This window comes from Stomoxys calcitrans, chromosome 1 (assembly GCF_963082655.1).
Source record: "Stomoxys calcitrans chromosome 1, idStoCalc2.1, whole genome shotgun sequence".
In the NCBI taxonomy this organism is placed as follows: domain Eukaryota; kingdom Metazoa; phylum Arthropoda; class Insecta; order Diptera; family Muscidae; genus Stomoxys; species Stomoxys calcitrans.
The window spans coordinates 14,315,924-14,331,153 of NC_081552.1; the positions used below are offsets into that span (position 1 = coordinate 14,315,924).

The 15,230-nt window shown below is 40.1% G+C and overlaps 2 protein-coding genes across 2 annotated transcripts; both read right to left on the minus strand.

The window, feature by feature from the left end:
* Positions 1–6,112: 6,112 nt before the first annotated feature.
* Positions 6,113–14,555, minus strand: LOC131994082 (uncharacterized). Its single transcript, XM_059360306.1, has 2 exons — positions 14,322–14,555; positions 6,113–7,339 (listed from the first exon to the last, which is right to left on the minus strand). Exon 2 carries the CDS (start codon positions 7,331–7,333, stop codon positions 6,446–6,448), a length of 888 nt encoding a protein of 295 aa, XP_059216289.1. The 5' UTR covers positions 7,334–7,339; positions 14,322–14,555; the 3' UTR covers positions 6,113–6,445.
* On the minus strand, positions 7,396–12,711 carry LOC131995625 (uncharacterized). The gene is made up of 2 exons (XM_059364408.1): positions 9,299–12,711; positions 7,396–7,798 (listed from the first exon to the last, which is right to left on the minus strand). The coding sequence occupies exons 1-2, from the start codon at positions 12,709–12,711 to the stop codon at positions 7,396–7,398; spliced, it is 3,816 nt and encodes a 1,271-aa protein (XP_059220391.1).
* Positions 14,556–15,230: the final 675 nt, after the last annotated feature.

The window sequence follows — 15,230 nt, forward strand, 5'->3', positions numbered from 1 at the left end:
ATCAAAACATGGACCGATTTGGCCCACTTACAATACCAACCGACCTACACTTATTAAAAGTATTTGTGCAAAATTTCAAGCGGCTAGCTTTACTCCTTCGAAAGTTAGCGTGCTTTCGACAGACAGACGGACAGACATGCCTAGATCGACTTAAAATGACATGACGATCAAGAATATACATATATACTTTATGGGGTCTCAGGCGCATATTTCGAGGTATTACAAACAGAATGCCGAAATTAGTATACCCCCATCCTATGGTGGTGTGTATAAAAATAGGGGATCTGGAACTACGCCGACGATTGCCGTTCTTATTGGGATTACATCAAAACTAAAGAAGCTATCCGAAGAATTCTTTAGTTAGTCTAAAGATAAATAAGAACAAAACAACAATAATGAGGATTAAGGCAAATAACGAGCAGGCGTGTAAAAACTTCAACGATAAGGTTGATCGATCGGGATCGCTTCGAATGCCTCGGCAGCATCCTAGCAACAACTGGTGGTACGGTAGAAGATGTAGAAAACAGATTAAGAAAGGCACTATGGAACTTAGTACAAAAATTTAAATATTTAATGCGTGTGTTAAATCGATTTTAATATATGGATCTGAAAGTATGGGATGGCTGAGACACACACTGAGAAAAAAACGAAGACGAAAATTCACACTCAGCCCTACAGTTGAATCCCCAAGGGCAACGCAACAGAGGCAGATCAAAGAATAAATGAAGAAGAACAATAACAGCAGAAACCAAATACACTATCGACGAATTAACATATTTAGCAAGTGATCGAGCGAAATAAAAAGACTTTGTACCCAGCAACTACTAGGTAAGCACATGTCATTACACACTGGCATACCAGTAAACAAATTTTTGCTACTAATAATGGGTTACCTATAATGAGTTAAATAATTATTTATTGTTAAAAACAAGTTAAAGAATAATCAAAAATTAAGCAATAATTCAAAAGAAATTTTGAAAACGAAAAAAAATTCTGTTAAATCTAAAAGTTATTGGAAAATTGCCAGGAAACCAATAATTTTTTTTATTCTTTTCATGATTTTGGGATTTATTGTTGATATTTTATTTAATATTATTCATTTATTAAACTGTCTACATCATCTACACTTTTTAGAGTATTGACATAAATTGTTCGTAATACTCATACTCAACTCATAGATAAAGTGGCCCAGAGGGCCCTTTACATGCCCTTTCCCAAAAAATTAGCCTTTTAGCAGCACGGTTACTTTTCTATTCTAGAAACCTCTTCAATAATTATGGGCCAATATGGAACAAATATAGGTTGAAGGGATTCAAAATTCTCAAGACTCTCTTGGACCCTTCTCGGGCTTGCTTTGCGGGCAGATTTTTCCGTATTTGTGATATAATCTGGAAATTCTTTTCGTTTAAGTACCCTATCGTCTACATTGAAGGGGCTACAATTTTCAGAACCCTTTTGGTCTCTTACTACTAAATTTCCCATGAATATTCCATTGAGGAACAGGGGATACTTCTCTCTTATAAATAAGTGCAGTCCGATATTATTTTTTTGGACTAGAGCGTCCAATTTTTGGCCTAACTTTCTATCTTTACCAGTGTCTGGCAACCAAAACGAACTTCAGATTCGATATCCTGAAATCGAATTATGAGGGTGTTCAGGAAGAAAATGGTATTTCCTTCCCTACGAATGTGCTGAAAATTGTATTGAACCAGTTTACCCAATTTTGAATTTGGATTTTTAATAGCAAGTTTAGAAATAAGTATCAGAACAGGCTCTTCCCCCTTCCGACAAATAGATAATACATTTAAACTACTAGACGAAAATGAATATATTTATATACTGCATGGCCAATCTAAATATTATACAGCACCAGAAGGATTATTTTGCAACATTTATCATGTTTGCGGGTATGTCATAATTTGAAAGTAATAAGTATTATTAAATAGAAGCTATTATTTTCCATACATCGGTATGTTTAGAGGTATGTCATTATTTTAAACACTTCAGTATTTGTACGAAGAATTCATTATTTGCCATCTGGTGATATGTTAACTCTGAAGCACTTTCCTTGAAGGTTATGCCCATGTTTAAGTATTATAGCGAATATATCTACTAGTAAGTGGTTAAAGAATCTTGTTTGGATTACCCGCTGACTTACCGGGTTATATGACGTTTTACTGCGAAGGAATACAAATAGACTTTTCTCAAGCGGTTCCATGAGGTCATATCCAAACTAAAACGTCGGTAGACGACATGGGACTCACTCCCATGTGAGGACAACGGAGAACATGTTAAGGTTTTTGGTGAAAACGCATTTTTAACAGAATACGACGGGCCTCACGAAGACACCGGAATCGTGGAACAATGAGTTTAATCGAAGGATTAACATTACCGAATTTATGGTGAAGGAAGGCTAGAGGAGCCCAGATCGGCAAGGTTATGCTACACCAAACGTCTACAGACCAAAGAACGCTTTGAATTTTCATTGCCCATGATTTCATTCGTTAAAATAATGCATATTGTCATCACCCCACATCTTCCTTTCATTTGAACCCCATATAGTCGTGATCAGCTAATATTACCATTTGGGGATTTGAGGGGTTTGAGCCCCCATTTCTTCCATGCGGTGTTCTGTTACGACTTCCAACAACTGTGCCAAAGCTATGTAAATATATATTTATATTCGGTTCTTAGAAGTTTTAATTTTCGTTGGTTTGACAGAAGTTTGGTATGTAGAATAAAATTCATTTATTTTGTATACATTTTTAGCACGCTTGTATTTGTTTTAAATGGATCAATTAAAAACTTAATTAAATATTTCAAAAATTTTCAATAATTACTTTAATTGAATATGCAATTTTTTTAATTGAAAATTTTTTCAATTATCTTTCTCAAAAACTGTGATTGATATTATTTTTTTCGTGATTGAAGCAGTTTCAATTAAAGAGATAATTGGATCAATCAATTTCGTGATTAGAACCGATTTTTATTTTTTTCTGTGTAGTCAAATTTGATATTTTCATCTGGCTAAAAGAAAAATGGCGCAATATTCTTTGGTCTGAAAACTAAAAAGCATTTAATAGCCCAAATAGTGGATGAGCTCATGTAATGCAACCGCCTAAAGTACACCGCATAAATCGTCAAACATGTCGGTGGAAATATTATAATTTGTGGAATGTTTCTCTCAAATGGAAAGAAATTTTACAAGTAACGCAAAAATTCGAAACAATTGTATTCTTATATTATCTGAAGGCTAAAAGCAAGTCAGTTTGATTTTCCGACTGGACAAGAGCCTTAAGCACACATCATAGTACAGACAATCATGGTATAGAATTATTGTCCGATTGAGCTGAAATTTTGCACGTAGTGTTCTGTTACGATTTTCAACAACTGTGCCAACTACGTTTCAAATCAGTCGTTTCAACAAAGTCAGTAGCCACGACATTGCTGGGCAATAAAATTGAGGAGAAATTAATACCAATTACCGCAATGTCCATGTGTGCAAGGATCTGTTGATAAGGTTATATCATTTCAATAATATTCCACAAACTAAAATCTTCTCCTCAGAGAAAAAAATAAAAATCGGTTTCAATCACGAAATTAATTGATTCAATTAACATTTTAATTGAAACTGCCTCAATCACGAAAATCAACAACGAATCACAGTTTTTGATTCAATTAAAAAACTATATATGAAAATATGCAAATGTTATATTAAAATTTTTGCGGAAACCGCGCAGTATAAAGCGCATCCTCGATATGGTCTGAATCGGTCCATAACCTGACAAAGCTTTCATATAAACCGATCTCCCGATTTTACTTCTTGAGCCTCTAGAGGGCGCAATTCGTACCCGATTTAGCTGAACTTTTACACATTGACTTCTTCTATGCCCTTCTTAAGTCCCCTAGGCCGCAATTCTTATCCGATTTCGTTAAAATTTTTGTCTTTAACATCTAAGCCAAATATAGTTTATAACCAGACATAGTTCCAATTGCATAGCAACACTTATCCATTATCATTTGTTTGCCTACAAAGGATATCGGGCCACGAACTTGACAAATGCGATCCATGGTGGAGGGTATGTAAGATTCGACCCGGCCGAACTTAGCACACTCTTACTTGTTATACCCACCACCGTAGGACTGGGGGTATATTCACTTAGTCATTCCGTTTGCAATACATCGAAATATAAATTTCCGACCCTACAAATTATATATATTTCGGATCGTCGTAAAATTCTAAGACGATTTAACGATGTCCGTGTGTCTGTCCGTCTGTTGTAATCACTTTACAGCTTTCAAAAATTAAAATATTGAGCTGAAATTTGACACAGATACGTTTTTTTGATGCACGCTGGTTAAGTTCTTGAACGGTCCAAATCGGACCATATTTGGATATAGCTGCTATATAGACCGATTTTCCGATAAAGGGTCTAATGCCCATAAATGCTTTTTTTTCCATTCGATTTCGCTGAAATTTGAAACAGTGAGTAGTTTTAGGCCTCCCAACATCTGACCCAAATATGATCTATATCGGACTATATTTATATATAGCTGCCATATATGCCGATCTGCCGATAAAGAGTCTGAAGCCCATAAAAGCTTTATTTATTACCCGATTTCGCCGAAATTTCAAACAGAGGATTATCTTAAGCCCCATGATATTCGACCTAAATATGGATCAAATCGGACTATATCTAGGTATAGCTGCCATATAGACCGCTTTATTTTTTATCCGATTTCGCTGAAATTTGAGACACTGAGTAGTTTTACGCCTCCTAACATAGGACCCAAATATGGTTCAGATTGCACTATATTTAGATATAGCTGCTATATAGTCCGATCTCCCGATAAAAGGTCTGAAGCCCATAAAAGCCCTATTTATTACCCGATTTCGTTGAAATTTGAAACATTGGGTAGTTTTAGGTCTCCCGACATCCGCCCCTGCCGATGGTTCAGATCAGGCTATATTTAGATATAGCTGCCATATAGACCGATCTCCCGATATAGGGTCTGAAGCCCATAAAAGCATTATTTTTTATCCAATTTCACTGAAATTTAAAACAGTGAGTAGTTTTAGGCCATCCAGCTGTCATTTGGAATTACAACGACCCTTAACCGGCATGGTTAAGGGTCTGAAGCTCATAAAAGCTTTATTTATTCCCCGATTTTGTTGAAATTTGAAATAAAAAATTCAACAGTGACTTATATTTATAAGACCACTCAATGTCCGTGCCGAATTTGGGTGCATAAATTATCCAATTTTCATCGGATTGTGACGAAAGGGAGTTTACGTATATACCCGAGATGGTGGGTATCCAAAGTTCGGCCAGGCCGAACTAAATGCCTTTTTACTTGTTTTTGTTTATTTTAATTTGTTGGCTTCATTGATAAAGGAATGCACCATCATTCTGGCTTTCATTTCAAAATTGCTACTGTGTTATCATTTCCAATTGTCCACACTTCAATAACACAATTAGCTGGCATTTTTAACTTAACTGATATCGTTTATTCACTGCAATAAATTGAATAGAGAACAAATTATTTGTAACGTGAGAATGTTGGGGGTTAGCTCTGGAGGAAAGTGGATGGTTTAATCACTGGAGTCGTGGAAAATATTTCTCGGAGTAGAAATATTTTCCTCGCAAGGTGAGTTTGGGGAGAATAGGAAAAAAATGAAAACACAGGTGGGTTAGAAATTGGGAATTTACAATTATCTCTTTATTGGATGGAAAAGAAAGCTCTGAATTGGAGATTGAACGAAACTCTTACCAGGAAGAACAGCAGTGGTTGAAGCCCAGATAATAAGTAAGTTTGAAATAGGAAAAAGAAAAGGAAAAGGCCGACGGAGTACACAAGGCTGCTGAAAGCGAGACATCTTTAGTACAAAGAGAGACACACACACACACACATATAAAGTATGAGGTATGTGGGTGTATGCAAATGCAAATAGCTGCGAAACTTAGAAAGTAGATTAGGGGGACCAGGTAGGAACAAGGTTTGGCATTAACATTACCGGCCCCCTTGCAGTACACCTGCAATAAAAAAAAGGAAAAATGCAACTGTGTGTACTCGCACCAGCTTACAATTACTCGCACGGCATATAATTGAAAACTCTATGAAAACGGACGTTATGAATCTAATTACTCTAGTTATGAATTTAATTACTCTAGTAAGGAAAGGAAATGTTGACATAATAGTTGTATAGCTCCGTAGAATAGCCAAAGGATCACTCCATCATCAGGATCCAGCTGGTACATGGAAAAGGCAAGCTTGTCAGTAGTGGACATCCTTCTATGAATCAAACCGCTCAATGGACCTGTTTAAAAGATAGAGCTTGTGCTTCGCTAGTAAAGTAAAAATCAACAGTGCATTTCATAACTCTTTTATTCAGTTTGGATTAAATTCATTGATACCGAAGAATAATGAGAACGCTGTAGTGCGCTCAGTGCGAACAGACACCATAGATCACCCAACCAAAAATAGTACTTTGTGCCGTAGGCAAACCATTCTGGGCGTATACACCCTCTGCGATGACCCTGGGATAAAGATCGACACCAATTACAATATCCACCGGGGCCGATTTGAAAAATTTCGAATCCGCAAAGAATAAGTGGGGGAAATGTCTTTTAAATGATTCCGGAAGCGATTCAGCTGGCGTCACCGTTGAAATGCGGTTACTCACACGAAATGTGCCTTCAATGGTTACCGTTTCGTCGAATCTGGAGGTCAGGCGAAGTGGGCATATGGTCTCCTCTTTCAGGCTCAATGTCGTGAGCGCCAACGAATCTACCAATCTCTTGGAGATCCTGCTCACCGGAGACCCCGAGTCGAGAAGGCACCGGGCTGTGGATCGTTCAGACTTGCCTTTTACCTTAACGAGCACCGTAGGAAGCAACACAATGCTGTTCTGTCGAAGAATAGCCGAAAGAGATGTCCTCTGCTTAGAAGACGGTGATGGCGAAAAATCCCTCGGTGGGCACGAATCCTTTGACTTCCGCTCAGGAGTGTTGGGACGCGATTGCTTCCGATCGCTCTTAAGAAGGGCATCCCGTAGTTTCGGATCGACGTGGAGGAGGGTATGATGGCTCTTTTTGCAGTGGTGACACCGGTGACTGCTAGAGCAGGATACCACCAAGTGGTCATGAGCCAGACAGTTGAAGCAGTAACTATGCCTTCGAACTGCTTCCAAACGATCTGCCATTTTCATTTCCAAAAACCTTTGGCAAGATCGTAGGGCATGAGACCGGTGACAGATACGGCAATCGTATTTTTCCTTCTTGTAGGGAACCGCGGATGACTTCCTTTGTGTCTCTTTGGTATACTTGGGCATGATAATCTATGGTGGCAAAACAAACAATAGGGAAGTGATGGGAAAGAATAGAAAATCTGTGTTTAATTCGGAGAGGAAATGACGACAAGCTTGGTAATGGGTCGCGTAATGGTGCCCTTCTGAGTCACCACGTCAGCAACCCGAACTCTGCGATCAGTGCCGAAATACGTCTTGCAAACTCTGCCTAGACGCCAAACATTTGGTGGAAGGTTGTCATCTTGAATAACGACTAGTGTGTTCTCTTCTATATTCTTTTCTGAACTTTGCCATTTAACTCGCTTTTGTAGTTCTCGTAAATATTCGTTCTTCCATCGAACGCAAAAACTCTGATGAATAGCCTTAAGTCTCTGCCATCGGTTCAAAATCGATACAGGACTCTCCTCAATGCGTGGATCGATCGGAGCAAGAATGGGAGTACCAATAAAGAAATGACCTGGAGTTAAGGCAGCGAAATCGTTAGGATCACTGGATATAGGAGACAACGGGCGCGAATTGAGGCATGCTTCAATTCTCGACAGGATTGTCGAGAACTCTTCAAATGTAAATTTGAAGGAACCAGCAAATTTTCGAAAATGGGACTTAAAACTCTTTACTCCCGCTTCCCAGAGTCCTCCCATATGAGGAGCTCCAGGCGGGATGAAATGCCAACTCAAAGACTGGTGCGCATAGTTCGACTCAGTTCCAGCACGAGCAGCATGAATAAATTCTCTCTCTAAGATCCTGGAAGCTCCGACGAAAGTTGTACCGTTATCGGAATATAGATGCAACGGACAACCCCGCCGAGAAACAAAACGATGGAAAGCCGCTAAGAACGTGGGAGTGGACAAATCGGACGTCGCCTCTAAGTGTATCGCCTTTGTGGAGAAGCACACGAAAACGCAGACGTAGCCTTTCGTAATACGACAGGCCCGCCCACTGTAACTCTTTATGTCGAAAGGACCCGCGAAATCCAAACCCGTTCGAGTGAATGGACGAGTGAACTCGGTGCGCTCTGGCGGCAAAGCCGCCATGAGCTGCTGCTGACAACGCCTCTTGTAGAGAATGCAAGGCTTGCACTTATTGATGGTCGTTTTGATTAAATTCTTGACCTTCGGGATCCAGTACTGTGATCTGACCATACGAAGTACAAGCTGATTCCCACCGTGGATAGTAAGTTGGTGGATGAACTTCACGAGCAGCCTGGAATATTGACAACCGTAGGGCATTATTATCGGGTGTCTCTCATTGTACGGAAGGCCGACTGACGATTCCAGCCGGCCACATGAACGAATTAGCCCCTCAGCGTCCAGGAACGGGTTTAAGTTCAGAATAGAACTTGATTTCGAAATTTGCTCTTGTGACGACAAACACTTGTACTCATTTGGAAAACACGCTTTTTGACACACTCGAATCAATCCATCTCTAACCAGTACAAGCTCAGAACTTGTGATCAAAGTGGACTGCTTTGAAAAGCTGGAACGAAATCTTGGATGAGTACGATAGAAGAATCGATACACATAAGCCAGTACACGTAGCGCTCGTGGATAGGAAGAAAAACGTTCAAGAACGTCCTGGTAGTTCTGAAAGTAAGTATGATGAACCTTTATGGCTTTACGCTCCAAATCTATCTCGGGAATAGTGGATTGAACAGAATTAGGCCAACACTCAGGGGAGTCGCGGAGCCACTCAGGTCCCGACCACCACAACTCATTTGCGACGATATCCTGAGGCAGGAGACCTCGGCTAGCGAGGTCGGCAGGATTCGTCTCTGAAGGAACATGACCGAACTTGGAGGGGTCAACCACTTGAACTATACTTGAAATTCGGTTTGCAACAAATGTTGCCCAACAACACGGAGGTTTCGAAAGCCAGGAAAGGACAATAGTGGAGTCTGTCCAACAGAAAAGAGAATACTTGGGAATGTTAAGTGTCGGAAGTAATGTATCTAACATCTCTGCCAATAGAACAGCCCCACAAAGCTCTAACCTCGGAATGGACAATGTCTTAACAGGAGCCACTCTTGTCTTTGAATAGACCAAATGTGTGGAGACCGAAGTAGTTGTAGCTATTCGCACATACAAAGCTGCTGCGTATGCCCTTTCTGAAGCATCACAGAAGCCATGGAATTGAATATCGGCGGAAGGAACATAATGAAGCCACCTCGGAATTCGAACTTCATTTATAGCCGAATAACACGTCTGAAACTCTTTCCACTTTGCAAGTGTGCCAGGGGTAACGACCTCGTCCCAGCCCGTACCCTCTGACCATATCCTCTGCATAAGAATCTTTGCTACCACAATACATGGCGATAGCCAACCAGCAGGATCGAAAAGCTTTGAAATCTGGGAAAGGAGTTCTCTTTTAGTATCTCTGGATGAATCTGGGAATGGCTTGGTAGTGAAATAGAACGAATCGGATCGAGCATTCCAACGAATTCCTAGCATTTTTGCTGTGCTACTGTCGTCGAAGTCCAAAAAATCTTCACACAGCAAATGATCGGAAGGAAGACCTGCTAGAATATCCTTTGAATTTGCTGTCCATTTTCTCAGGAGGAAGCCGGCCGAAGCCAAAGCGGATATCAACTGCTCCTTAGACTGCATTGCCTTCTGCAGCGAATGTGCACCCACTAGGGCATCATCCACGTACATAGAACTGCGAAGTATTTCACTGGCAATAGGATGACTGGATTGAACGTCATCAGCAAGTTGGAAAAGAGTGCGAATAGCTAAGTATGGAGCACAATTCACACCGAAAGTGACAGTCTTCAACTCGAAATCTTGAACGTCGTCACTTGGATCTCTTCGAAATAGAACTCTTTGGAACGGTGTGTGATTGGGATGAACTCTAATCTGCCGGTACATCTTTTGAATGTCGGCATTGAACACATACCGAAAGAATCGCCACTTGAGAATCAACACAGTCAGATCACTCTGCAACACAGGACCTGTATGCAAAATGTCATTAAGACTCACGCCATTAGAGGAAGGTGAAGAAGCATTGAAAACCACCCGAACTTTGGTGGTAGTGCTCTCTGGTTTTATAACCGCATGGTGCGGCAGGTAGTAATGAGACGCACTTCCCATAGAACTAGAAGTCTCAACTTGACACATGTGGCTTAAATTCGCGTACTCTTGGATAACGGAATCATACTCATCCTTGAACGCAAGATTGCGAAGGAGGCGGACTTCATTTCTCAAAAATTGGGCCATAGCACTTGTCCGTGAATTACCTAGAGATATACTCTTGGGAAAATCTCTTTTGAACGGAAGATGAACAACGTACCTTCCATCTTCATCCCTCTTAGTAGTTGAAACGAACAATTCCTCACAAAATCTATCAGCTGCTGACACAAAGTTCTTCCTTGGAAGATTCTCCACCTCCCAAAATCTCGAAATCTCTTTGTCCAAAGAGATTTCACAAAAGTTGGAAATAATTCTGGAATATGGAGATGGAGATTGGATCGGAATGGGGCCAGTCAAAATCCATCCAAAGATGGTATTTTGGCCCATCAAGGAACCACAAATATCATGCTTCACGCCGGACCGCATGATGGAAGGAAGGAAGTCACCACCAATCAGAATATCAATACTGGAACTCCTGTGAAATAGTGGATCTGCCAGCTCGAATTGGGGCAGCTGAGAGAAGATGGAGGGGGGTATTGAATGAGATGGAAGGGCACCAGATAAATTAGTAATAACGAAGGCCTTAACCGAAATTTGAGCATCTGCATATCTCGAACATAGAAGCAGAGTACATTCCTTTCGAACGGAAGCAGCCATGGAATCATTCAGACCAGAAATCTGAGCATTGACTTTTCTATATGGGAGCTGCAATCTATTGAAAAGTCTCTCTGAAATGAATGTACCCTGCGACCCAGAATCCAAAAGCACTCGTGCCTGGTACGTAACACCCAAGTGCAACACATCAACCAAAGCAGTCCCCAGCAAAACGCCACGAGAACTGGAAGAGAAATAGGTTTGAACGACTCCCGTACCAGAACTAGTGGACTGTATAGGACTAGGAGCGAAAGGTGAGGAGTTTGCATTCAAACCTGAATTTGTATTTGCCGGAGTCTGCACTCTTGAGTTACTGGCCTCTGGATTAGCGGAACTCTCATGAAGCAAAGTATTATGCTTCCTCTGGCACTGGAAACAAGTGTTCTTGCTTGTACAATTTCGAACGTGATGAGTTTTAGAAAAACAGTTCAAACACAGACCTTGCTTCCTTATCTCGGACTTTCTCTGATTAATGTCCATTGCTATGAACTTAGGACACTTCCTAATCACATGGAACTCTCTTGGACATAAAGGACATTGTGGACCCGAAACTCTCACTTGGAATGAATTAATATTTCTCGAACTCTTAGTATTCGTGCTATTGGATTTTGAATCTTGATCCCTTGCATTGGGATTGGCACGCATTTCAGAAACGGACTCCAGTGTCCGGTATCTATTCGTAAGAAAGGAGTCAAGGTCAGACCACTTAGGAATTGCAGTCTTATCTGCGAGACCCTGCTCCCATAAGGTAAGTGTGGACTCTGGAAGACGATTCGAACAGAGAAATACGAATAGAGGGTCCCAACCTCTGACATCAATGTCATACAACTCTAGGGCCGAGATACAAGAAGTAAGGTCGCGCTGCAACTGTTTAAGTGCACTGGCGGACTCTTTGGAAATGGAAGGAAGATTGAACAAAACCTTTAGCTGCCCGTTAACAAGGATTCGTCTATTCTCATAACGAGCGCATAGATTTTTCCATGCCAAATGGAAACCATCATTCGTCAAAGGGCTCCTCTGAACAATGTCACGAGCCTCGCCTCGCGTTTTTTGCGTCAAGTGAAACAGACGCTCGACAAAACTAAGTCTGGAATTCTTTATGTACACTGCCGTAAACATGTCTCTGAAAGTAGGCCAGGACATGTAATCACCGTGGAAAACCTCTGTATCACATGGCGGGAGATGAAAGGAATAATCAGTCCTTCCCGTAGAAGACGGAGTGTCTTGAAATTCTGGATGACCTTCGGAAACAGGTGGATTTGCGACAAGACGTTGGCTTGGAGAAATCTTAGTTGCCGGCAACTGAAACTCCTCCGCGAGCTGTGACAATGTCGCCAAGCAGTTGCAGTAAGTCACATAAGAACTCTTAAACTTGGCTCGGAAGGTCTCCAGCTCGGATGCATTTACGGAATCGTCTGCACCGCCCTCGTCTTCGTCTTGCTCACTATCACGATCAGCCATGAATGTATCGAAAGTGGACTTAATGTCGCTCCATAATGACTTCAGCTCTGTCATGTGTATATTAATTAAGTGAATCGATGAGAGCGGAAGCGTATTGTCACCTATATCAGCATTGAATGCGACAAGGCGATCAGCTAAGCGAATGAACGACTCTAAAGACATATTCGAACTTGAAAGAAAAAAGTAGAATTAGCTCTGAACCAGACGCACTTAACTCTCTTAAATAGGTTAGGGAAAAAACCTATCTAAATGAACAGTAAATCCGAAAAAATGGAACTGGTATCGAAAAAAAAAACGTTGAAAATGACGTAGGCGTATGCGTAATATTTCCGGAAAACAGAAGAATGAACAGTTGCGCCGGTTGAAATAAGTTCGAAATGCCTCTATAGTATTGAAACTCTTAAAATCAGCAGAGGAAAAAAAATTCTCTTGAAAATTATGAAAATTCGAACTTTTTGGATCCAAAAGTCGACCTTGGCTCACTGTAGGGTGCAAATACGATTTTTGCTTTACACGAACACCAAACGAAAACAGTCTCGTGAAGAAAATCAGAAAAAAATTTACTTTTCGAAAAAATCAAAGTTTTGTACCAAAAGTCGACTATGACCGGCTGTAGGGTGCACTATATATATCTCTGACCGATCAGGGTATCACACACAAATGCATATATATGCCAATGGAACCAAAATATAAGGTATGTCTCAAACGCCCCGAGTCGCGACCACACAAACGGAATGACTGTAGGGTGCACGGCAAACAAAGAGTATATAAGAGCGAATGAACAAATTCAAAGCAACACAGAAGTCTCTTATTCTCTTCGCAGTAGCAATGTCACCCGCAACGAAACTCAATAGAAGCGAATAACAAGAAATGTTTGTATGTACGTTCAGTTGTGTGTATATATGGATGTATGTATATTGGATGTTAGTTATGGAGATCAACGTTGGTTAGTTCTAAAAAAAAAAAAAACAATAACAACAATCACTGTGCTTGTAGGAAAGGCTGTGGAAGTGCGAGAACTATTAACAACGACGAAATAATGCTATGGGCAGCGCGACTGCAGCATATGAAAGAGGGCAAAGATCACTTTCAATGCACCACGATTGAAAAAGAAAAGAAACCAAAGGAACACACTGCCGCGACACCGATTGAAATATAAAATCTTATGTTATTTTTTTTGCAAATTAATGGCAATTCTTATAGAGGCAAAGCACACTGTTACTTAAATTTCTCTATGGAATTTAATGAAATTCACTTCCACCAAATTTTAAGAAAATTAATAACCGAATAGTTGGAAAAAAAATTTTTTCAGTACGGTTTTTGAAAAATTTTATTTCGAAGCACTGTTTAGGAAATGTCGAAATGCCGTCGGCAAAACACAACTGAAGCACAATGAATATTTGGAAAAAAGCACTATTGTTTTCACTTTTTATGGAATAGAACAAAGCACAAACTCACCTTTTTTTCTATGATGACGATGATGATATGTATGTTGGATGAAATGGTGATGAAGGGATGATTTCCAGTAATAAATCCGGTTCGAAGGACCACAATGAGAATGTTGGGGGTTAGCTCTGGAGGAAAGTGGATGGTTTAATCACTGGAGTCGTGGAAAATATTTCTCGGAGTAGAAATATTTTCCTCGCAAGGTGAGTTTGGGGAGAATAGGAAAAAAATGAAAACACAGGTGGGTTAGAAATTGGGAATTTACAATTATCTCTTTATTGGATGGAAAAGAAAGCTCTGAATTGGAGATTGAACGAAACTCTTACCAGGAAGAACAGCAGTGGTTGAAGCCCAGATAATAAGTAAGTTTGAAATAGGAAAAAGAAAAGGAAAAGGCCGACGGAGTACACAAGGCTGCTGAAAGCGAGACATCTTTAGTACAAAGAGAGAGACACACACACACACATATAAAGTATGAGGTATGTGGGTGTATGCAAATGCAAATAGCTGCGAAACTTAGAAAGTAGATTAGGGGGACCAGGTAGGAACAAGGTTTGGCATTAACATAACGAGTTATAAGGCATATCAGGGACAACACTTAACATTTTCACAAAATCTTCGACTTTCCCACTAAAGGTATTTAGTATTGGAGACTTCTTAACACCAAAATTTGTTTATTCATTGCAAAGAATTTATTACAAATAGTGGAGAATTTTTAGTTTTTACAGTAGAGATGTCCCACGAACCGACAGAGCAGAAACTCATGGAAGCCGTCATTTAAACAATGACCCTGAATATGACAAACCAAACAAGTAAAAGGGCGTTAAGTTCGGCCGGGCCGAACTTTGGATACCTACCAACTCGGGTATATATGTAAACCACCTTTCATCAAAATCCGGTGAAAATTCCATACCTTATGTCCCATAGCAGTTATATCCAAATATGACCCGATTTTGACCAACTAGTAATAAGAACAAGTCATTGTTCAATTGTTCAATTCAACAAAATATTGTAGCTATAGCTTAAAATAAACCGATCTGAACCATATACAATACAACATGGATGTCGAAAAGACTAACATAAGTCAATGTGTCAAATTTCAGTTAAATCGGATAATAAATGCGCCTTTTTTGGGTCCAAGATTTTAAATCGAGATATCGGTTTATATGGCAACTATATGCAAATCTTGATAGATCTAGACCAAATTGCAGAAATATATGGAGGGGCTTAACTTA